This window comes from Chiroxiphia lanceolata, chromosome 18, assembly GCF_009829145.1.
Source record: "Chiroxiphia lanceolata isolate bChiLan1 chromosome 18, bChiLan1.pri, whole genome shotgun sequence".
NCBI classification, from domain to species: Eukaryota; Metazoa; Chordata; class Aves; order Passeriformes; family Pipridae; genus Chiroxiphia; species Chiroxiphia lanceolata.
The window spans coordinates 7,221,655-7,244,950 of NC_045654.1; the positions used below are offsets into that span (position 1 = coordinate 7,221,655).

At 53.3% G+C, this 23,296-nt stretch overlaps 1 protein-coding gene across 1 annotated transcript in view; it reads right to left on the reverse strand.

Annotated features, from left to right (window-relative positions):
• Window positions 1–23,296, reverse strand: part of MYO18B (myosin XVIIIB) — a 54,540-nt gene that overhangs the window by 14,322 nt on the left and 16,922 nt on the right. Inside the window, exons 20-38 of the mRNA XM_032706137.1 lie at window positions 22,799–22,908; window positions 20,182–20,247; window positions 18,704–18,832; window positions 18,306–18,449; window positions 17,576–17,665; window positions 16,114–16,233; window positions 15,890–15,998; window positions 15,139–15,263; window positions 13,886–14,040; window positions 13,429–13,552; window positions 12,551–12,751; window positions 12,316–12,426; window positions 11,522–11,626; window positions 9,111–9,257; window positions 5,922–6,035; window positions 5,368–5,484; window positions 4,576–4,659; window positions 3,360–3,497; window positions 2,914–3,099 (exon numbers count right to left, since the gene is read on the reverse strand). Of these exons, the coding sequence (XP_032562028.1) occupies window positions 2,914–3,099; window positions 3,360–3,497; window positions 4,576–4,659; window positions 5,368–5,484; window positions 5,922–6,035; window positions 9,111–9,257; window positions 11,522–11,626; window positions 12,316–12,426; window positions 12,551–12,751; window positions 13,429–13,552; window positions 13,886–14,040; window positions 15,139–15,263; window positions 15,890–15,998; window positions 16,114–16,233; window positions 17,576–17,665; window positions 18,306–18,449; window positions 18,704–18,832; window positions 20,182–20,247; window positions 22,799–22,908 (2,375 nt within the window). The remainder of the gene's footprint in view (window positions 1–2,913; window positions 3,100–3,359; window positions 3,498–4,575; window positions 4,660–5,367; window positions 5,485–5,921; window positions 6,036–9,110; window positions 9,258–11,521; window positions 11,627–12,315; window positions 12,427–12,550; window positions 12,752–13,428; window positions 13,553–13,885; window positions 14,041–15,138; window positions 15,264–15,889; window positions 15,999–16,113; window positions 16,234–17,575; window positions 17,666–18,305; window positions 18,450–18,703; window positions 18,833–20,181; window positions 20,248–22,798; window positions 22,909–23,296) is intronic.

Genomic DNA, 23,296 nt, shown 5'->3' on the forward strand with positions numbered 1-23,296 from the left:
TCCTAACCCTTCTCCATCCTTCCCAGCCCCTGCTCCATCCTTCCATGCACTGCAGCTTCACCAGGGGACGCTTGTACGGGGACAAGCACGAGCGTATCTGCACACATGACAAGCCCAGAGACCAGGGCTTGTTTTAAGCTCCCCAGGATTAACTCCAAGTTGGAAATCTCTCACTCCTCACCATGGCTTAGTGTCTGCTGCAGCCCAAGGAGAGCAGGTGGCCTGTCAAGCTCTGGGTGTCAGCACAGCAGCTGAGAAACAAGGAGCTGTTGCAGGCTGGGATCCAGATTTTATTGGGAATAGGAACTACAGCTCCAGGGAGGAAACCCAGTACATGCAACCAGAGCAAAGACAGAGACAAGCAGGGCCAAGTGCCATTTGTTACAAACCAAGCCTCCCTCGCTGTGATGGCACCGGACTTGGAAAGTGTTCAGAATCCATCCTTCTTACAAAATTTATAAGGCAAAGCCTTCTGCCTGGCAGACAGCTCTGCAGCTCCCTTCCCTGCTCCTCCCTGGATATTCCCTGCTGAATGGCACAAATCTGCCTTCCAACTGCACAAAGCTGGGTAGAAAACAAGGGAGAGATGGAAATAGCCTCCCTGATCCTGGCTGGGGGTGTGGGGATGGTGGCACGGGATTTTCCAGTCCTCGACCATTAATAAATAGGAGCTGTGAGAACAAAATACCTTATATTTTATATATGGTATATAGATACCATATATATACCTATCCAGGCAGCAGCTCTTAGGACCCCAGGAAACAAGACAGGATTTATAACCCAGTCTGTGCAATGGACTTGTCCCTTCAAAGCACCCCTTGAACATCAACAGTGCATGGTAAGTCCACAACCTCGCCACTGGGTATTTAAATAAATTTTAAAAAAAAATTGTTAGGTGCAGACCATGACTTAAGTAATGTCAAGTGAATAATTCATGCCGGATTTATAATTGATGGGGGATTTAGCAGGAGCAGAGCCATAAGTGGCTTTCTATTAACTATTGATGCTCCCCCTGCCAGGCTCCCAACAAGCATGGCCGGGCTCTGAGATCACAGCTCTGCCCCATGTTTTATTTAAGTGCTGTTAAGAGGACACACAATCTGGGGGATGCCTCTGCTCCCGGGAAAGTCGCAGCAGCCCTTGGCTCTGGTGTGGCCGTGCACATGGAGTCTGTTCTCATGGAACAGTCACTCTGATCAGCCAGCACGGAAAAACTGGGATGGTGTGATGTGCCTGGGGGAGCCCACCCACTGCAGGGCTTGCTGGCTCCTTCCTCCTGCAGATACAAGTTCAGCTGTTTATGGAGTTTTGTGTCTTATTTGAGAGAGGTGCCTCTAAAATCCCTTTCAGACCTCTTTGCACACTTCATTTGGGAGAACAGGAGAGTGCTAAGAAGTCCAAGTACGTTGCTTCACCCATCATTCACATCCCCATATGAAACATCAAAAAAGCTTCTCAAAATATCGGCACAAACCCAAAAACACAGTGAGAAGAACTCACCTAACAGCCAGCACATCTGTGTTCCAAACACTGTGCTTCCAACAAAGCTGCAAGAAACACCCAGTCAACACAGCAAACATAGCTGTGGCTGCCTCAATCCCGCAGGGAAAGCAGCAGGATCAAGGAGCCCGGCTGCCCAAGGAGCCCAGCATGCCTGCAGCACCCCAGGGGCACCCAGAGCCTCTCACTCCAACACCTCCTGGCTCTGCAGAGCATCGGTGGCTGTACAACTCTGACCTCAATCCATGCCCAGGAAAGGGTGTCCCAGCAGCTGGAGTGGTGTGCCAGCACACAGGGCTCAGCGTGCCAGAACACAGGGCTCAGCCTGGCAGAGCAAGGACAAAGCCTGTCCCTGGCACAGGCAAGGGATTGGGAATGATTCACATCATTCCCCTCAGGAAGGCTGGCAGCCTCGGGATGGAATAAATGCTGAAATCTCCTTGATTGTTAAATAAAAGATCATTGATAAGATAACTGCTCCTGATTTGGCCCTGCTGGCAGCAGCACTGCAATATCTTTCAATTACTACTTGGGAGCAAGGCTTTCCCTTGGATTAGTGGAAGAAACAACATGAAAAGAGACGCTGGTAAAGGGCTGTAAAGTGAAGGTGAATCTATTTTTGCTGCTCTCCAAACCCAGCTGAGGCTCTGCTCTCCCAGAGTGGGTTTAGCTGCTGGTTGGCACCATCTGAGCCAGCACCATGGTGCAGGGGGGTGGGTTTGGCAAAGCCAGGAGCACTGTGAGGAGCTGGCACTGAGCCCTGAGCGCCAGCACACCGAGCCCCATGATCAGCACGTGGCATGTGGGGGACTGGCAGGAGGACAGAGGACTTCCCATCCACTGTGGTTCTGCCTGACATGAGGGAAACCAGCATGAGGAGGTGCAGGAATGACCTGAGCAACTTAGAATCACAGATTCATTCAGGTTAGAAATACCTCTATTATCATCAAATTCAACCATTCCCCCAGCACTGCCAAGGTCACCATTAAACCACGTCCCCAAATGCCACATCTACACGTGAACTGCATTTCTTCAAGCGGAACAGCCAAAGCCAACTCCCTCCCAGAAAAAAAAAAAACGTGGAGAAAAGGGACTGTCCAGGCTGCCAACCTAGCCATGGAGAAAGGGAACACAAGGGGCCTCAAGGACAGCTTTGGTTCAACAGTTTGGGGCTGTGAAGGGATATAAAGTGATTCCCTGTTCCTCCAAGCTCTGGAGTAGCCCAGGACCCACAGACCTTCAGAGGGGTCAGCTCCATTCCCAAACTTAGAGCACACATAGCATCACACAGAAAATACATTTCTGGGGCTCTCAGACCAATCTGGGGTCACAAAGGGGGTACCCTCCAGCAGCAACAATTTCCCCCCCATGGCCATGGGACTGCCCAAGCCCCCAGGAGCAGCACCCCCTTACCAGCTCCACACGCCGGCGGCTGGACTCCAGCTCCCTCTGCACCAGCTCATCCATGTCAGCTTTCATCTCCTCCATCCTCCTCTGGTAGTACCTGGTGTTCTCCTTCTCCCGCGCCTCCGACTCGGCCGCGTTCTCCAGCTCCTCTCCCATCTTGATGATGCTGTCTCGCAAGCGCAGCACCAGCACCTGGGGTGCCAGGTGAAGCAAGGGGGGTGGAGATGAGGTGTTAGAAAGCTCTCCACAAGCATCAAGCCAGTGTTGACTGTCAATAAACCCCACAGCAAAGCACACAGAGATAACAGCAGTGCCACGAACCATATGGACTGTCTGCAGCTCCCGCCTGGCCCTTCCCACCCCTTCCCAGGTGCTTCCTTCCCCAAAGCTGACCGAGGTGGTGGCAGCATCGCTGTGCCTGCCATTTACAAGCAAAGGTGAGGAGGGGGTACCTCAAAGCGCTTCATCTGCACAGCCTGGAAGTCCAGCTGGCTCTCCAGGTCGCGGATCCGGGCTTCCTGCCGGCTGACGATGGAGCGCTCGGCCGGGCACTGCTCCAGCTGCACTGCTCTCGCCTGCACTGCCTGCAGCTGGGTGAGGATGGGCTGTGTTAGCACCTCCCGGCCCCTGGCCATGCAAACGCCTCCCCAGACCTCTCCTGGATCCCTCACCAGCCCCCCACATGCACTGGGGGCTTCTTGTAAGCCTGAGGTAACAGCACCACAGCAAAGTGTTGCCTTCACTTCCCAAAGGATTCCCTGCTGTTAAAGCCACACAGCACAGGCCTGACACCAACATGTATTTTTGAATGAAAAACCTGCTGGCAAGTGACACGTGTCTGGGTCTCCTTTGCTTTTCTCATCTCACACACTCTTTGAGGACAGCAGGCGTAAAAATTCACAATCTGTGTGGAAAGCTGCCTGGGCCGAGCTGTATCCTCAACTGTTACGCTGAGATCTCCAAATGAAACTGCCCTTTTAGTGATCCCGCTACAGCTCGGGTTCAGATTTTGAATTTGACCTAGAACTACAGGAATTTGTCTTCTTTTATCCGGCCTATCTCTAAAGCACCACCCGCTCCGCCTCGGAGGGAGCGAGTCCTGCTTCTGATTCCTGGGCAGCTTAGCTACGCTCCAATAAAGCACTTAACTTAATGGGATTACTCATGTGTTTAAAATTAAATCCATCACTCCAGGAGGGTTGGCACAGCTGCAGAGGCAAGGGAGTGCAGCACCCACTGGTGTCCACCCAGGGCCAGCCCTGCACTAGGGTCAGCCCCATTCCAGCCACAGCACCAGCAGATCAGGAGGGACAAGTAGGGTTCTGAATCCCAAGAGCCCTGGCATGGAAAGGTTTCTGCAGCTCAAGGCCATTGCTGGCAGAACCCCACAGCCTGCCCTGGCCCCATCCCATCCCGAGGGCTGTGGGCACCCAGCAGCACCCACGCTGCTCTCGAGGGCACTCACAGCCCCTCAGGAGGAGGAGAGGCTCCTGACCACACCACAGAGGAGAAATGGCTTTGTGCCACACTGACAGACACTTGATCTCATTTCAGACCAGAGCATGGCATCCACAGCTGGCACAGATGATGTGCTGGACCCAGACATCATCAGATACCTGGATGCTCCCACTCCTCAGCTCTGGGTGCCACAGGCTGGGCAGGAATTACCTTCTCCTGCAGGCTCTGCTTTTCTTTCTTCACATCCTCCACCTGTGTCTGCAGCTCCCGGATCTGAGCGATGTCTGTTGCCGACTGCGGAAAGAGAAAGTTGGCAGTGGGAGCAGTGGGAGCAGTGGGAGCAGTGGGAGCAGTGGGAGCAGTGGGAGCAGAACCTGGCTCGGAGCAGGGGCCTGGCTCGTGCCACCTCCTACCACCAACACAGTGAGCTACACCTGGGCTGCACTGCAAGAGCTTCAGTCTCCCAACCCAGTGCAGCTTTCCTAATTTTTGAAACAAATATTTGCGGATTAGGACAAAAACTGTGTTGTCAAGGTCATCTCTGCCCACAGGGCCCTTTCAAATACAGACTCCTGGATCCATAACACCACTGCCATGGGCACCAGACTGTGAATTGTCAGTCTGGCTGGCCTGCTCCTGTGCCTATGGGAGCCTTGGTGTCCCTCAGGTCCCAGTACAATCCTTTGGGAGAGCCTGACATGGTCTGGATAGAGCACAGGAAGTCCCAGCATGAGAAAGCAGTGAAAGAAAGAATAAAAAAAGGATCCAGAGGGGCAGCTGTAGGATTCCACAAATATTGGAACTAAAGCCAAGACTTGAAAAAAGACTCAAAACTACTGTTGAGTGGAGCCAGACCCATGAGCTGTCCCTTCCTCATCACAACATCTGTGTCCTGAGGTTCCCACCCTGCTGTGCACCCACAGGGATCACAGTCTGCCCTGTGCCAGGCTCAGGGTTTTCCAAAAGCCTTCTCTGGAAGGGATATGCTGTGCCAGCTCCTACCTGGGCAATCAGAGCTTTGTGCTTTTCCATGAGCTCATTCAGGTCTTCCTGGTCCTCATCAATACGTTTCAGGAGATCAACTCTCTCGTGCTGCAGCTGGAACAGCTGCTCATCCACCTGCAGGAGGATCCACCAGACCACTGGCTCACACATCCCACAGGGAACCCACCACATCACCCAGGCTGCAGTGTCCTCTGGGACATGCTGCCAACAGCCTCCAACCCACCAGAAAGGCAATGGGAGCTCCTGGTATCCACAGAGCAGAACTGGGGGATGCTGGGCCCTTGTAGTAATTTTATCCACCCATTAAACCCCCTGGGGGCTGTTGTTTCCAAACAGTCTGGGTGATGTAATGGATATCCTCAGAGATTTAGTAAATATGCTGGGACATTCAGTAAATATACTTGGTGAGGTAGTAAATATGCTGAAGAGATTTACTAAACATGCTGGTAGTTGCTGATTTAGCAAACCAGCTGCTGATTGCTGCCAAACCCAAGGAAAGGGGACTGTGCCCTCCTACCTCCCCTGCCCTGGCCACATCTCCAGGAACCCACCAGAGTCTTGCTTCTGCTGAGGGTCTCCATCTCCACGTGCAAGTTCTCCAGCTCCAGGGCCGCTGTCTGCTGGTTCCTCTGGGCCTCTGCACACTTTGCTTCACTCTCTTCCAGCTGGGAAAAATTAGGGTTGGGGAATCATCACTGATGATGCTACCCCACAGCATACAGCCATGTCTATTCCCACTTCTCTGGAGCATTTTTCCCTGATAAAACACAGGGAATCTTGACCTTCTAAACCTGTGCTGCTCTTCAGCCTGTCTGCTCCTGGCTGACAGGGAAAACAAGGCTTCCTTGACAGGTCCCAGCACATCTCACCACAGATTCCAACACTTCTGTCCGTCCTGCTGAGCATGGCAGACAGGCCTCCATAGCACATCCACCCTCTGCCTCCGGGATGTAGAGCTGGGATCATTAATTTGCAAAATTATGTGAATTACATGTAATTCCTGATTAGAGCAATTCATGATTCGGGGTTTGCAAATGGGCTTTTCATGTGGTGTAAATTGCATTTGCAAATACACATGGAAGATCACATTTATAAATGCTAATTTGCTCTCGGGTTTTACAGCTCAGCCATTAAGATCACAATGATCTTCAATGGGCTGCAAACACCTGGAAGCTGCAGCGTCATCCCGAAAACTCTCCCCTGCCAGGACGGAGGAGTTTACGTAGGTTGTACCTGAACATCCAGTTCCTTTCCCTGCTCCCTGGGGTTTCTTTCTTTCCTTTACAAAAAAGAAAACCGAACCCCTCTGCTCACTGCTCATTTCCTGTGCCTGGTCCTAGTTTCCCTGTGGAGCTCCCGAAAGCAACAGTAGCCACTGCACACCACGGTGAGAGCTTGAGCATTTTAGGCTGTTTTTTCAAGGTTTACTTATCTTTTTTAAACTCTCCCCCTCAAAAAGAGGGAAATCATGAAATGATTATAACTGGAGCAATCCTTGGCTCATTTCCCTCCACTGTGGGAGGTCATTGAGACCTCCCACTAGAAAGGGAAGAACTTTCTTCCACCAGCAGAAAAATACCCTCTGTGTTTTGCTGGGATGAGTTGAAGACACCAGTTGGATTGATCCCTGGTTTTACGGCCAAGGGCCTTCCCACCCAGCTTGGGGCTCCTCTAGAAGCAGCTGCATCCATGACCAGCCCTGGGACTGTCATGACCTCACCAAAACTCCTCATATTTTAACCAGCGAGAAACACATCTCCAAGACCTCTCATTAAATACCAGCTTCCAATTCACTTTGCGTAATGGAATTTTCCCACTTGGGAAGAATAAATTGAAATTCCCCCCAAAAATGCATAATGTATGAACTTCAGAACAACGTTAGTTTGCTGTGAACACCATCTGTTAAATACCTGCGTAAAATGGATGCCTCAGCCTTATTAAGAAACAATGCTATACTTCCAGCCATATGGATTTTGATTAACGGAAGTGCAGCATTTTAGCAAAGCTTTTCTGCTTGTGGAGGTCCGTGGGCTGGTGGTAGGATGCACTGGCTTTTGAGAATGTCGTCATGAATGCCATTAGAAATTGTTTAAATTTAAAGGACAGAATAATCACGTGCATTTTTAACACATGCAGAGTCTCGGTGTTGGTGGCACAGCAAAAACTCAATATCCCCAAAATTAAGGCTGTTCACTCACTCTGAACACAAGGCAACCATAAGTCCAACCTGTGCCCAATCCCCACCTTGTCACCCAGCCCAGTTCAGTCATTCCTCAAACCCCTCTGGGGATGGAGACTCCACCACCTCCCTGGGCAGCCCCTTCCAATGCCTGACCACCCTTTCCATGAAGAAATTCCTCCTGACATCCAATCTGAACCTCCCCTGGAACAGCTTGAAGCCAGTTCCTCTCATCTTGTCCCTTGTTCCTTGGGAGCAGAGCCCTACCCACCTCGGCTACATCCTCCTGTCAGGGAGTTGGAGAGAGCAAGAAGGTCCCCCCTGAGTCTCTTTTTCTCCAGGTTGAGCCTCCCCACCTCTGTCAGCTGCTCCTCATAGGACTTTATTCTCTAGACCCTTCACCAGCTCCTTTGCCCAAATGCATTGTTCCCCCAGTAAGATGGGGCTGGACACCATGGGAATGGCCACAGTCCCTGGGCAGAGCGAGCATCCCAGCATCACTGCTGCTCCCTTGGATCAGCATATGGAAGGGAGCTGAGCACAGGGCCCTCCCCCATTAAGAGCACCAGGGGCTGGGAAAAAACAGGGGTGGTGCAACCTCTCCAGCCCCAAAGTGGGATTTGGGAAGCATTGAAGGATTTATGAAGTGCAGCATGACAGCATTGGGTCAATAAGAGAGAGCACACGTGACTGTCAAAAATTACTATTCCCACTGCCTGCCCCGGCCATGGCCATCCCCTGCCCTGGATATTCAGATAATGGACACAAGCATGGACATGAACATGGGCATAGATATGGGCATGGCCATGGGCACGGATACACTGCTGGCTCCATCAGGCTGAGCTCACCTTCCCCTTCTCCCTCGGCACAGGTGGGAACAGCTGCTCCTCACAGCTGTTATTTATGCAGAACTACCATCCCAATTATATTTGGATGTTGCTGGAATCACTCATGCCTCCCGATTAGTTTGTTTCCAGGGGAAATGTACAGTACAGATTAATTACTGAGTGGTTTCAGAGGACCGGCATCATTAGCTCAGCCCCTGCTCAGCACTGTGGGATGCATGTCCATGGTCAGCCTGGGGTGGACAGCCCCGAGGGACCCCTGTCCATAGCAGGGCACTCTGCAGCACCCTGAGCTCACCCTGTGGTTATCCCTGCTCTGGTGGGGACAAGCTGGCACACACCTGTAGCTGCTCAGCAGGTGCTCACTCAGCACCGCTGAACACGGGATATCTCTGCTCAAACTACAGCAAACCCAGCGCGATCCCTGCTCCTGCTCACAGCATCCCTATGGCAACACCGCCCCAACCCAGAGCGTAAGAGACAGAGAGAAACTCCAAACAGAAGGTAATTAACAGGAAAAAAGGGAAAAACACTTAAACACTGTTGACTTAATTATGGGGAAGTACTCCTTCCAAGGAGCCCTTGAAGTGCGTGAGGCACTGCACCCTGCCTGCGTGGGCGACGCTCGCGGGGTCACCGCTCGCTCTGCGTGTGACTCAAAGCAGGAGAGCTGGAAATATTCCCTGTGGCTTCCCTGCTCACTCAAAGGTCCCCACCTGCTTGCGCAGGAGCTCCAGCTCCTGGGAGCTGGCTCCAGGCTCCATGGGGGCCGTCACCAGCAGCTGCACGTCGGCGAGGAGGGCGCGTGTCCGGCGCAGGTCCCGCCGCAGCCGCTTCTCCACGTCGAAGTCACGGTGGCCAATCTGGGGAGGGGACAGAGGAACCTCTCGTCTCACCCCAAGGCATTCCCCACACAACGTAAGAACATTTTGGTAATGCTGAGGTCATGATGCAAGGACATATTAAATATCTATGTATTAATATTACCATTTTCATAGAATCATGGAATAATTTAGATTGGAAAAGACCTCCAAGATCATCGAGTCCAACCTTTGACCCATCACCACCTCATCAACTAGACCAGAGCGCTGACTGCCACATCCAGTCACTTCTTGAACACCTCCAGAGATGGTGACTCCACCACCTCTTTCAAATAAAAATAATTTAATAGTTAAACGAAAGGGAGCAAATAAATTTTGTGAACATTAGAACTAGCAGATTCCACCAAAATACCACATTTTTCTCCTCCAAAAAGATGTTCTCTGAAAACATTTGCCCAGCCCTGGTTTCCATCAGCCACATCCCTACACAGTGACCATTCCTGTGGCCAGAGGGGCAGCCTGGCCACATGGCTGCAGGAAGCACCATAAAAACCCCCACCCTCTATGCTCCCCCCTCGAGCTGAGAGCAACCATGGTTACAGGGATAAAGGAATTAGAAAAACACCAAACAAACAGGGACATGGTTTCAGCACTTGATTTCAGCCTAATTGAAGTATAAGAGCATTTTCCATTTAGGCTGTTTTCCACGGCTCTCGCTTCAAACCCCTTCTCCTATTTTCTATTCACTAGCTAAAATGAACTGCATAGATTTGACCTTGTAGCCCAGTTTAGAGCTGGCTGGAATTTGCTGGAACCAGAAATCATTGGCATCTCCATTTTCTTAATTAGTTCTCTGGGTTGGCTGTTTTTTTCTCTTTTTAATGAACTGTCCTCTGCAAACCAGAGGGTGTTTGGTGCTGTGGCTGGAAGCAGCTGCCCCCTCCCACCGTTGCAGCCCAGGGTTTTTAAGTGACAAAGGCAGGATTTCACTTAATACCTCTGCCAAGGCTGCAGTTGTATCTCACACATACTACAGCAATTCCCAGCTGCACAGTTCCATCTCCCCTTCCCCTCACACCATGACTGCCCTTGGGGGACTCGGGGATGCCGGGGCAGCACCTGGGGACAGTCCTGGGGGGAGAAGGTGCCTTTCCTTGTGAGCTCCTGCTGCTTCCTCATCCATCTCAGTTCTCCACCAAATAAGCAAGACATGTTGGGCTGTTATAATAATACCCTGCTTTGATGCAGCACAATTTATTGTGACAGTTCCCAAAACATCTTCTAAGCCAGGAGCCAGGGGGATGCTATGGATAAGCCTCATCAGACCACTTTGTGTCCACTTGAAATATACCCACCATTCCAGTGCTGCAAATCTCCCAGATTCATCCCGTTTAATGAACACATGTGACGGCCAGGGCTAGTGAAATGGTGAAATCCAGCTTGTGCCAATGGCCAGAGGACACAGTGCTTGATTACCGTGCCAGGGTGAGTGGCACTGGGACAAGGCTGTGTGAGGGTGGACAGGAAGCTTCGGATAGACCCTCCAGGCTGAGCTCTGGAGAGCCCTGGGGTGCAGCACTGCTGAGATGGTGACTCTGAACACACTGGGCTGGTGCCATCCTCAGCCCTGGCAGCACTGGGTCCCAGGAAAGGGCCAGCTGGGACCTCACTCAGTCACCAGAGCACCGTGATGGCCTCTGGGCCATGCCAAGGGGTGCCCAAGCCAATAAATCTGCTCAAGGAGGCTTCATTCAGCCCCTCACTTGCTGGTTGAACGCAGAGCAGCTGGGTGCGCTTTCCCATCACCTGCACCTCAATCGCTGCCACAGAGAGGGAGAAAGGATTTGTTTAAAAAATGTGGCTGGGATAGAATTCCTCTGCAAAGAGCAGGATTGGATAAACTGCTTTTCTAGGCAGTTAGATGCACTCCAATCTTAGATGTGGCTAGTCTGACTCTCATGAAAACAGCAGTAAAAAGCAGATGCCTCCCTCTGCTTAGAATTCTCTCCTACAAAAGGGAACAGTTCCCCTCTGCAGGTCCTTAGTGGGACCACATGGCTCCTGTGTGATCCTTGCAGTTCCAAAGCCCCCAGATCCCAGTGCTGCTGCAGCACACACTGCTGCTCTGTTGGATGGCATTTGGGAGAGGTGGTGGACAGGAGCATCCCGGACAACTGGACGTGCATCAACAACCAGGATATTGCTCCATCTACACTTGTGCATTCCCACTCCCATTTTTATGGGCAGTGTTTTTAGCCAGGACACGGCCCATGAAGCAGCCCCTGGGACAGGCACCGTCCTCTTACCTGCTCACACAAGGTGCCAATGAGCCCTTCCAGGTCCTGCTTCTCGTGTAGCACCATCTGCTTCTCCTCATACTCCTGTTCCAGCTGCATCTCCAGCTGCCGGAGCTGTGTGTGTGAGAAATCCCAGCCATGCTCAGATCCCAGTCAGCCCCCAGAAGCCCCATGTCCCAGCAGGGCACAGCCACCACCACAGTGGGGACCTGGCACCCCCCAGGAGAGGGGGTACATCGAGGTCTCCCACTCCAGCCAGCACTGGGAACCAGGAATGGGTTGTGTCCCCTGGAGCACCTGCCCCCTGGCAGTGGAAGTGCAGAAGAGGGGAATTAGTCCAGGATCCTGCAGGCTATTTGAGCCATGCTGCCTGTGAGCCACACTCAGACATGGCCAAGGGCTGTCACTGCAGTTCTGGAATTTGTGTTTGCACCCACTGACCTCATGGCCTTGTGGAAATGGTATTTTCTGTAAATTATCCCCAAACATGAAACACTGGAGTTGGTGCCATTGGCATGACACTGGAGTTACTAGGAGCAGTGTGTCCATGTTCTGCATCAGACATGGCTCTTGCACACTGTCCCCTGCAGCCCCTCCAGTGTGGCAGGGACTCATGCCTGACCCAAACCCTGACCTGCACACCTGGGATGTGACCAAGGCTCATGTTGGGTTGGTGGTGGGAAGTCAGTACCTCGACACTTCCTGAGGAGGACAGACCCCTGGAATAGCTCCTCCTCTGCACTGAGTACATGGGGAGCTCCGAGGAGCGCCCAACATTGTCCCCACAGCCAGTGAGGACTTACCCTCTTCTGGCAGGACTGCCGCACGTCTTCCAGCTCCTCGTCCTTGTCCTCCAGCTCCTTCTGGTGGATCTGCTTCATCCGCTCGATCTCCAGCTCCAGCCTCTCATGAAGCTGAAAGACCCAGAGATGAAGCACAGTGGTAACACTCAGCCCCAAAGGGACGGGGATGGTGTTGGTCTGGGCTCGATGTGCCCGGTGGGGATGGACACCCTCAGCACACCCAGCCCCACATTACCTGCTCCAGGTGATCGACAGCGGCTGTTTGTCGCTCCAGCTCCTTTCTCTGTTCAGCAGCGCTGCCCTCCAGGTCCCAGAGCTGCTTCTTGAGTGCAGGCACAGCACTGGTGTCCGTGGCACCAGCAGTGCTGAGCTCCTGCACCCGGCTGGACAGCACGGCCACTCGCTGTGCCAGGCTGGCCACCTCCGCCTCCTTCTGCTGCTCGGCCAGACAGAGTAGGGGGTCAGAGCCCAGACATAGTAGGGGGCCCTGGCACTCACACCCTGCTCTTAGAACCCACAGCACTCCCAACAGCATCATCCAAAACCCCCGGAGCAGCAGCAAGTAGTGGGCAGCCCCTTCCCCGCACTGAGAACCCTATCCCCACCATGAGCCCCGAGCACACCTTTCCTTCTTGATCCTGAGCTCACCTTCCCACTCCTGTGGGTGTCCCCACTGTGGGTTCCCCACAGCCCCTGCTACCTGGGGTGCTGTCAGCAGCCCTGCAGGCTCCACCCAACCCCACAGCCATGCCCCTGCCACCGTCAGGTCAATGATCTGAAGGTCTCAGTGGCACCTGGTGCAGCACTGTCCCATGGGACACATGTGGGATTGGGGGTAGGGGTGTGAGGAAGAGCACAAGTGACTTCAGTGACAATGGGGGTGGGCCTGGTTAGCTAAATCACGGCATGGGGATCACTTATACACAGCAACAACCCTTCTTCTAGCAGAGGAGAAAGTTATTTAAACACATCAGGTGCCTCCCAGAACCACGTTAAAAGAAATTGGAATCAAGTTTCCTGATTGCCTCTGCTCTAATTGCAAAGGTAATGGCTTTCCTTCCAAAGCTGTTCCCAAAACAGGGCATAACAGCAAAGTGGGATGACTCTTCTTACCTCTAAGCTGTGCTGAAGTTTACCCATCTCCCAGCGGATGCTGGTGTTCTCCTGGGACAACTTTTCACGGAGGCTCTTCTCAAAGGCAGACTGTCCCAGGGCCTGGGCTAACTGCAGGTCAAACCTGGAGGGGGAACACCAGTTACCTCTCCCTAGGTCAGGCTGGAAAGGGCTTGGAGCAACATGGGCTAGTTGAAGGTGTCCCTTCCCACGGCAAGGGAGTGGCACGAGATGAGCTTTCAGGTCCCTTCCAACCCAAAACAGTCTGTGATTCCATCATAAACTCACACAGCAACAGGATGTAAAACTAACCCCCAGGCGTGGTGCAACCTCCAGCAGTCAAAACAGACGAAAACATCAGCCCTTCCAGGAGCCTCTTACCCACCCTAATCATTCCCATTCCCCGTCCCTCCTGCTCCAGCACTCCCCAGCCCCCCCGCACTCCCAGCAGCCTTACTTCTTCTGCCTCTTCTCCAGCTCGTGGCTGCGGCTCTGCTGGCTCTCGGCCAGCACCCGCGCGTCCTCCAGCTCGCAGGACAGGCGCCGGCACCGCCGCCGCAGCTGCTGGGACACCCGCTTGGCCGCCTCGCACGCCGCCCGCGCCTCGCCGAGCTGCGGGGAGGGACAGCCCTGAGACCCCGCGGGACACACACCCCGCAGGGGAGGCACCCCATGGACCCCGCGGCACACACACGCCCCGTAGAGGAGAGACCCCCAGGGACCCCACTGCACATAAACCCCGGGTAAGATCCCCACCCGGGGCTCAGCCCCATTTAGGTCCCAGGGGATGGTTCACCCTGAGATTTTTCACTAAATAAGGACAAACCGAGGTGCTCTGAACCCTCAGGATCAGGTAGCCCCCCCCCCCAAGTGCCCGCAGCATCCCAGCCCTCCTGCTGAGTCAGCGAAGCTGCCCCGGGGCAATGCCTGATCTCGTTTCTCTACAAAAAGCAGTGTCTGGATGGAGGGAGAAGAATCCCACAAGGATTCACATCGTGTTTGGGACACACACACAGAGCTATTACACGTCAGGGAATGGAGTCATTAAGGAATGACTTTAAATAAGCAAAATCTTGCATTAATGAAGCTTGTAATTCCAAACTAACTAAAAGCAAATGGGCTGCTTTGCTTTACTCGAGCTCCTAAGACTCAGCTGCTTTGCTTATTACTATTTAATGTACCATGAGCAATCTTCATTTCTTTGTTTCATCCTTACAGGAAGTGACCTGACTCCCAGGCACTGCTCAGGAAGCACACTGGCTTTTCAGGACAAAGCTCAAGAACTGCCAGCTCTTTACATCAGCATCTCTTTGTGTGACAGATGGTGTGAGCACAGTCCAGTCCAGCTCCCTAACCCAGAACAGCACCACCTAACCCAGACTCACCACCAAGCCTCCCCACCCCGTAGCTCCCACCCTCTACTCCCACGCTCACACTTCACCAAGGTGGAATTTTGCCATGTTCTGGTGCAAAAGTGATTTTTGAAGGTTGAAGGAAGTTTTGGGGCATTTATTCTCAAAGCCAGCAGAAAACTAGTGGTGTTCCCTGGTCAGTGGGAGCAGCAGCAACAAGCGGATGTGAAGCTGAGCCTCAGCCCTGCAAAGCTTTGCCTGCCCCAGGAGTAGGGAGAGAACAACTGGCTCCAGCAGCAGCCCCGCTCCCTGGCGTGACTTGGGGGTCCCTGTCCCCTCCTGGGCTGGCAGCACTTGCCTTTTGCTCGAGCCCCATCCTGGTGCCCAGCTCGGACTCCAGCCGCTCCTCCAGCTGCACCAGCCGCTTCCGCAGGAACACGATCTCTGTCTGTGCGCAGTCGAACCGCACCTGCCACTCGTCCTCTGCCACAGAGAGAGACCCCAGGGTGCTGGGTGGGTGCTTGGCCCTGACCAGCCCCAGTGGCTATGCCAGGGGTGGATGGGTGGATGCACAAGGACATCACAGCTCCTGGGTAGCACCAACACCAGCACCGAGCTCATAGGGCACAGAGCTGCTTTGTGTGCCCAGGGCTGCCTCAAGCCACATGGGACATGTGCCCTACCTTAGGCAGAGCATGTGTGCTCATCCTGTCACATCCCACCCCATCCTGCCCCATCCTATTCCATGCCATCCCACTTGTGCCTTAGCAGCCTCCTCATCCCACCATACATACTTCAGACACACTCTGAGGTGCTGGGAGTGCTGAGCACTGCCAGGCAGTGCCAGGAGCACCCTGGGGCAGAATCCCTGCTGTCACCCCCAGCCCCATGCCAGAGACAGCACTGCATGACCAAGCTGTCACTGCCAGATCCCACCAGATGAGCAATGTGGGATGATGGGCTGCCAAAATACACTGGAGTGCCAGAGGCAGGGGGAGTGGCACTGACTGGAGCGACCAAACCTCTGCCCTTTGCTTTGTGGCTCTGCTGACCCCATGGATCAGGCTGGATGTCTGGAGCATGCATCACCTGCAGAGGGACATTCCTACCTCCTCCAGAGCCACTTATCTTCATTTCCCGCAGGTGGACCAGCTGTTGGGCCTCTTCCAGCTGCTTTTCCACTGACTCCAGTTTCTTCTGCACTTGGTCATGTTTGCTCTGGGGAAACCAAAGGAGGAAGGGAGCAGGTCTACCTGGGTCTGGGATCCAGCAAGGCTGTGCCAGGAGGAAGGCATTGTCACTGGCATGTTCCAGGGGCTCAGGGCTCTCGTACCTGCAGCTCCTGCAGCTCACGGGCACCCCGGAGCCGCTCTGCCCGCTCCCCATCCAGGGCCTGGCAGGTGACATCGCCCTTGTACCGCTCGTCCGACAGCTCTGTTGTCAAGTCGATGATCTGGGGGGATGGGGGTCAGTCTGGGCATGGCTGTGCACGCCAGATCGGGGGTCAGCCATCCCACATCAACCCCACAGTCCTGAGTGCTCTCTGCCTGCCCTCTGGGGAGGTGGTCAGTGCACACCAGCACTGACCAGTGCCACCAGTGGGAGCCCAGGATCCCATTTGGCAGCGTCCAGCTGCCTCTGCCAGGCTGCCTGTGCCACACTGCCTGCACTGCGCTGCAGCCAGGGCTCATCAGATTTCTCCATTGTTCTGTTTGATTACATTAAATTTCCTTTGAAACCAGAAGCAGATGAATGAAGGAGAGAATTATTAATTCAGAGAATCAATTTCATTTTTCACAGAGCAGAGGGGCACACGGTCTGTCCTGCTCAGCTGGCCGAACGAGGGGCTGCAGAGGCAGCAGGGCCACAGGAAAACACAAGATTCCAATGCTCCTTTTTCTGCATCTGACAGCATTCTAAGGCTCTTCACATTTTGCAGGCAGCAGCTCCTTAGAGGGTCTCACAAGTTTAACTCAGTAAGCAAACCCCACAGGTTTCCTGTCCCTGGGGAGTCGATGTTATTCTGGGTCTGCCCTGAGGCGTTCAACTTGATCAGCATTCCCAGCCCTTTAACAGAGAGCTTAAACTAAACCATCTTTACTCCCTTCCCATTGAGAAGGAGATTCCAGGCCCTCGGGGCTGTTGGCACCCCTAACCAGAGCTGCAGCCTAGATCCCAGCTCAGCCATGCTGCAGTCCAGTGATCTGGGCAAGCCCAGGGTATTTATAGAAACCTTGGGAGCTCCTTCTCTCCACGATACTTGGCAAGATCCCAGGTGCAATCACACAAGAGCCCTTGCATCAGAGAGCAGAACCCACAAAGGACCAGCAGCTATCTGGGGATTATGGAATCCCGGAATGGTTTGAATTGGAAAGGACCCTAAATATATCCAGTGCCAGCCCCTGCCATGGGCAGGGACACTTTCCACTAGACCAGGTTGCTCCAAGCCCTGTCTGACACGGCCTTGAACACTTCCAGGGATGGGGCAGCCACAGCTTCTCTGGGCAACCTGCAGGGATGCCGGTCTGGAATGTTGCAGCTGGGCACCACAGCCCATCATGGTTCTGATCAGAGAACCACTCCCAAATAAGGTCATTGCTGGCAGCCACCACTGCCCACCTCACTGCTGCCCATGGCTCCTCCAGCTGTGGTGGAACTGGTGCTCCTATTCATCCTGATACAGCTTCATTCCCAACCTGGCCAAGCTGTGGCAGAGGCACTGGGGACTGTACCAGAGGTGTTTGGAGCTGTATCAGAGGGTTTGGGGGCTGCATCAGAGGTTTTTGGGGCTGTACCTTGCTCTCCAGCCTCTCTGCAGTCTGCCTGAGTTCACTGCATGCCTGCTCGGATTTTTCCAGCTTCCTTCTCAGCGCCGCCAGCTCCTCCTAGGGAAGATTGGGAAAAAAACACACACGGAGAGTTCCAGCATCCTTGGTTTATTTATGAAAACCTTGTTTTCTGTTCAAAATAAGTGGAAGAGACATAGCTGCCTTATTAGTAAAATTTACCAGGCAATTTTGAAGGCTGCTCACTGCAAATTGTTGGGACTACAGCTCTTGACATGAATTCCATCGGAGGCAATGTCAGCTTGGGTGTGCGTAGAGCACATTTTATGAGAAAGCAGCAAACCTCAAAAGCCTGGGTTGAACAGCCAGAGGCCTGTATCACGCCCAGAGAGCGTCCCAGGGCCCTGGCAGGTATCACAGCACAGTGCAAAGGCACAGGGTTGACTGTGATTCCTTTCCAGGCAGCAGGAGCTGCTCCGTGCAGCCTTGTCCTGCTTTGATGTCCAACACTGAGCAGAAGCAGAACGTGCAGAGTTGTGATAAAAACAGGGGTTAACGGGTGATGGGGCCTGATGGATCCCAAGTGGGTTTAGGCAGCTTTTATTTCAGCTGAACCAGCCTGAAAATATGTTGTTAAAACCTCACTCAGGCAACAGGGAGAACATGATGCCAGGGAAGATTGACTAGGAATTTAGCACTGATCTGTCCCATCCCACCCATCCCATCCCTCAGTACACACCTCTTTTGCACGGAGCTGCTCCTCCGACAGGTTAACACTGAGCAAGGGCCGCACGTGGCTCAGCAGCTGCCACCAGGGCCAGTGCCTGACTGCCTGGAAGACCACCAGGTTCTTCTGGATGCAGCGGATGGCGAGGCGCTGGATCTGCGGGGAGACGCAGCAGCAGTGACCCTCATCCAGCCAGGAAGGACCAGGCTGGGGCACCAGGTTGGAGGGGGATGAGGTGGCAGAGGAGGTCAGGGGATGGCAGTGTGGCATCTCACGGCTGCCCACAGGGCAGGACAAAGTGGGTACCCTTCAAAGGAGCTCAAAAGAACTGTAATTTGGATGCTCTGGGCCACATCCCAGCAGCGCTGATCCGAGTGGGTGCAGGTATCCCTAACCAATGGGACGGGTACCTTCAACCTCTTGAACTTCTGGCGGCTGAGGAAGCCCTTGCAAGCAGCCTGGAGCAGGGTCATCTTCTGGGCTATCAGCTTGTCACGCTGCTTCTCCAGTCTGGAGATGACCCCCGGCTTCAGGAACACCTGAGAGCAAGTACAGAGGTTACACACCCCCAGGACAGGGACTGAAACCTCTCCCTCCTCCTGTTTAACAAAAGCATTGACTATCACAACGTGCAATTCCTCAAAACTCTTCCCTTGGGATGCTGCCTGTTCCCCCCAGTGCAGGGGTGGATGGATATCTCAGTGCCTTCTGACAGGTCAGACACAGCTATGCATGGATAACACACAGACATGCACAGGCAGTGCACAGATACACACAGACAACAGAGATAAGCACAGGTAGCACACAGACACGCACAGTAACACATAGCTATGCACAAGTAAAACCAGCTACAAACAGGTAACAGCAACAGTGCATTAGGATAGCGAGCCACGTTGTTTTCGTTCACTGAACTGGTCACAAACACCGTGTAAATGGTAGAGATCTGCTGATGCCATTGAATTCAGCCCTGTATCAACCTCTGAGTGTTTAAGGTATCTCTGGGTCACTGCCTGGCAAAGCTCTCGGGATACAGGACCAGGACTTGGGACACAGGTGCTCACAACTATCGCAGCCCATTTGCATAACACAGCTTTAATAACCCCTGAAGAACACGTGTGAGGTCAGCGGGTGCTCAAAGAGCTGCATTTTAAAGATGCCAAATTGAATCAAAGAACAATCCCAAGGAAACTCGCTCTCTCGAGCTAATGCCATGATTGCTCCACCACCTATTCAATTGCCTCATTAATGTCTGTATTAACTCCCCAACCCAGCAAGCTTCGAAGCCAGTACAAAATCAATGCTCAAAGCAATGGCAAAGAGAACTCCTCCACAACGAGATGTGACCGGGGCTGCCATCGTGCTATTGATTAATAACAAGGGTTCCAGAGAAGAGATAATTGCAAACTGTGCTGTGCAGAATAAAAGAAAGTTATTTTGCTCCACAGAGCCGTTTCATGAATTTTTTCTTTACAGACTGCAGAGCTGAAGGCAAGCACACACAGGAAATTAATTTTTCTTTGAGACCATTACATTTGAGTTCAAACACTGTTGCTGTGACAGCTGCCTGGCTTTGCAATGTGAACCCCAGTCCACTAAACTCATGAACTGTTCAAGCCCCATTCCCTCCTAAGAGACATCAATGCCACGAGGGGCTGGATTTTGTTAATCAGGTACAGATTTTATCCAGGGTACTGCTTTCAGATATGAATTAGGAGCCTTCTGTGCTGATTGTTGGTGAGGCTCAGTTTCCCAGCCCACCTGGTGCCATGTCAAGCAGCGAAGGTGAAGCTTTCTTCCCAATTTGGGAAGCTTTGGGCAGCTGGCACGGGGCAGGCTGTGCCCCCACACACCGAGAGCAATGGGGAAGCAGGGACTGGAGCCACCGTACCTGGCTGCGTCCTATGGCAATGCTCTTCTTCTCCAGATCCAGAGCCTGGAACAGCTCCTCTATAGCCTGTGGAGAAGGAGTACATCGTGGAATTGCTCAGGAAACATTTATACCCTGCTATGAGCCTGCTGCAATGGGGTGCAGGAATCCCTGGTCCTCATGGGTGCCCGGTAAGGTGCATCCAGCTTATGGGCAACCCGTAAAGGTACATCCAGCTCTGCTCTCCTTTCCTCTTCCCCATGCCAAAGCCCACCTTCCCAGACATAAGTCCTGGTGTAAGGACTTTCTGTTCTGGAGGTTTTTGGTGGGATGAGGGGCAGAGATCTGCAGCTGCATGAAAGTTATTCCCCCTTTTGCTGCCATGCCTGGTCTGGAAGGACTCCAATGCCTGGACAGCCCTGGGAGGAGGTGACACAGGGGACAGTGAGAGCCTGTCCCAGTTATAACCAACTGCACTCAGTGCTATCCTTCTGCTCACCTCACCAACAGCTTGTCCCATGAAGCCAAAGCAGGTGGAAAAGTACAGAATTCCCTCCGAGCCCACCAGCACAGCAAAGCACCCTCACAGGGATTCAAGCAGGAGATTAGTCAGGGGGAGAAACCTGAACTCAATTACTCTGAGCTTTGGACCGACACAGGAACATAACAGGCAGCAACGCCAGACATTCCCCTGGGGCAGCAAATGCTGTCTGGATGGATGGGTGGTAACAGAAATCCTCTGCTGATACTTCACTCCAGACAACATCCTCTGGCAGCCTCACACATCTCCTTCCCAAAGGACAAACCCATGGAATGAATATTTCACCATGGACCCAGGAATACCTTGTGCAGCAGAACTTCACTCCTGGTCTCACCAGCAGCCATGCAGGGGTGGGATGGAGTACACCAGGGAATATGAACCACCACAGGGCATGAAATCCCGTGCTGGAGGCAAAGAAGCGCCAGCACTGTGGCTGTGCCCTGCTCCAGAGGCACTGCTGGGACTGGTGTAGGGCTGTGCAGCACGATACCACCCCATCCCCACTTCCATCCCCATTCCCTCTCCATCCCCCTCTCCATCTCATCCCCATCCCAGCACAAGCACAGGGCCAGTTGTTGCTGCACTGTCACCGCACTGCTGATGAGCATCTCCCCTGCTCCAGCGATCAGGTTAACGCCTCTTCCCAGGAAACAGTCCCCAGCCAACAAAACCTTGCGGCAGCAAGCTCCAGGGAGGATGGGATTTTCCAAATCCCCTGCTTACACCCTGCTGACAAGGCACCCTCTGCCTTCAACAGCATTTCAGAGCAATATTGACCTTTTCTGACTGTCAAACTTGTCTTATTAAATCCCGAGGTCTTAACTGCCTTTGCAAATGCTGGCGGGCAGTTTGCACAACACAGCACGTGCCCAGCTTTAATTCTTCTCCTCTTAGCTCTTCCCAGCTCGCCCATAGCCTTATTCCAGGGGCTGGGATGGTTCTTCCATAGTTTTGCTACAAATTTATTAGGAAATAAATAAAACTGGTACATCCCCACCTTCCTTCCTGAGCTCCTTTGACTTTCAGGCATTATGGGACAAGGTGAGGAGCCACCCTGGGCTGCAGGTGATGCCAAATACCCCAGGAGACCCCATGGTCCCTGCTCCCTTGGGTCCCTGGGAATGCTGCCTGGCTTGTCCTCAGCCAGCCGGCTTTAAGGGATCCAGGAAGAGGGATGGAGTGCTGTCATGCTGGGCCACAGCAATGCAGAGATCCTGCCCTCAGTTTGTGCCCTGTCCTGAAAACCAGGACAAGCAGGAATCCTCAGCACACAGGATTGTCAAAGCCATTTCCCCTTAAGTAAGACACAATAACAGACTGAGTTCTCCAAGTCCTCTCCATGGTGCAATAATGCTCATGAGCACAGCCCACTCCAGGAATTTAGTGCCTTGGCAAAAACAGTCCTCAGGGGAGAGACTCTGGGATGCAGAGCTGAGCTCAGCTGCCCTGCCAAGCTGCTGGAGGATCCATGTCCCTCTGTGCTTGGGCACCATGGGGAGGGTGAAGAGGAGCAGGAAGCAAAGCCATCCCCAAATCCAGTGCTGCAGGAGGTTGTACCCACACAGGACGCAGCCCCATGGACAGATCACTCCTGATCCTTGCTAAGGAGCTCTGAGAGCCCAGAGCCCAATCTGTGGGCTAGCCCAGAGACTCCCAGACCCGATCACCAATGCTGGTGTGCTGCCCAGAGCTGTGCTGAATGGGGTTTTCTCCTTCTCCTAGTTCCTGAGGGCAGCCTCGTGTTTAGAATCATGGAATCATTTTGGTTGGAAAAGCTCTATAAGATCATCAAGTCCAACTATTCCCACAGCACTGCCAAGGCCATCACTAACCCATGTCCCCAAGTGCCACATCCACACATCTGTTAAACCCCTCCAAGGATGATGACTCTATCACTTTCATGGGCAGCTTATTACAGGTCTTGACAGCTCTTCCAGTGACAGAATTTTTCCTAATGTCCAATCTAAGAACTCCAGGAATTGCTCCTCATGTCAAAGACAGCCCTGATGGCATTGGGCAGGGTTGAAATAGCTCTGGCATCAGCACAGCCCCATGTGGGGGTCTCAGCCTGTGTCCCCCAGCCAGCCCAGCACACACCTTGCTCTCATCTGGCACCTCGTAGGCAGAGGTGTGTTTCTTCATCACCTCCGGAGCCAGGACTTGGAAGCGCCTTCGGAACTGTGTGAGGAGCAGGCGATCCGTGTACCCTGGAGGCAGACAGACATGCTGGGGGCTGCACCACTCCTGGGGCACTGCCACTGGGACACTGGGGAGGGACCTGGTCGGAGAGGGCTGTGAAGTGTGGCATGTCCTCCTGTGCAAGTCCCTTTCCCCATGACACTAACTGTGACTGTGGTTGATGCAGGTCCAGCCCGATGCATGGACCAAGCGGAGCATGGGAGAACCCCACTGGAGCCGCAGCCGCCCGGGTAGAAGAGGGGTTGGGAACCCCTGCAAAAAGCAGCAATAAAAATTTGGGGTGTTTCTGAAATGGGGCTGGTGAGAAGCGGGCGATGGGCAGAGCCTGGAAGGGCTGAGGCAGGGGCAGGGTGGCAGTGGTGGGTGGGACGGGCACAGCCCATGTGGCAGCGGTGG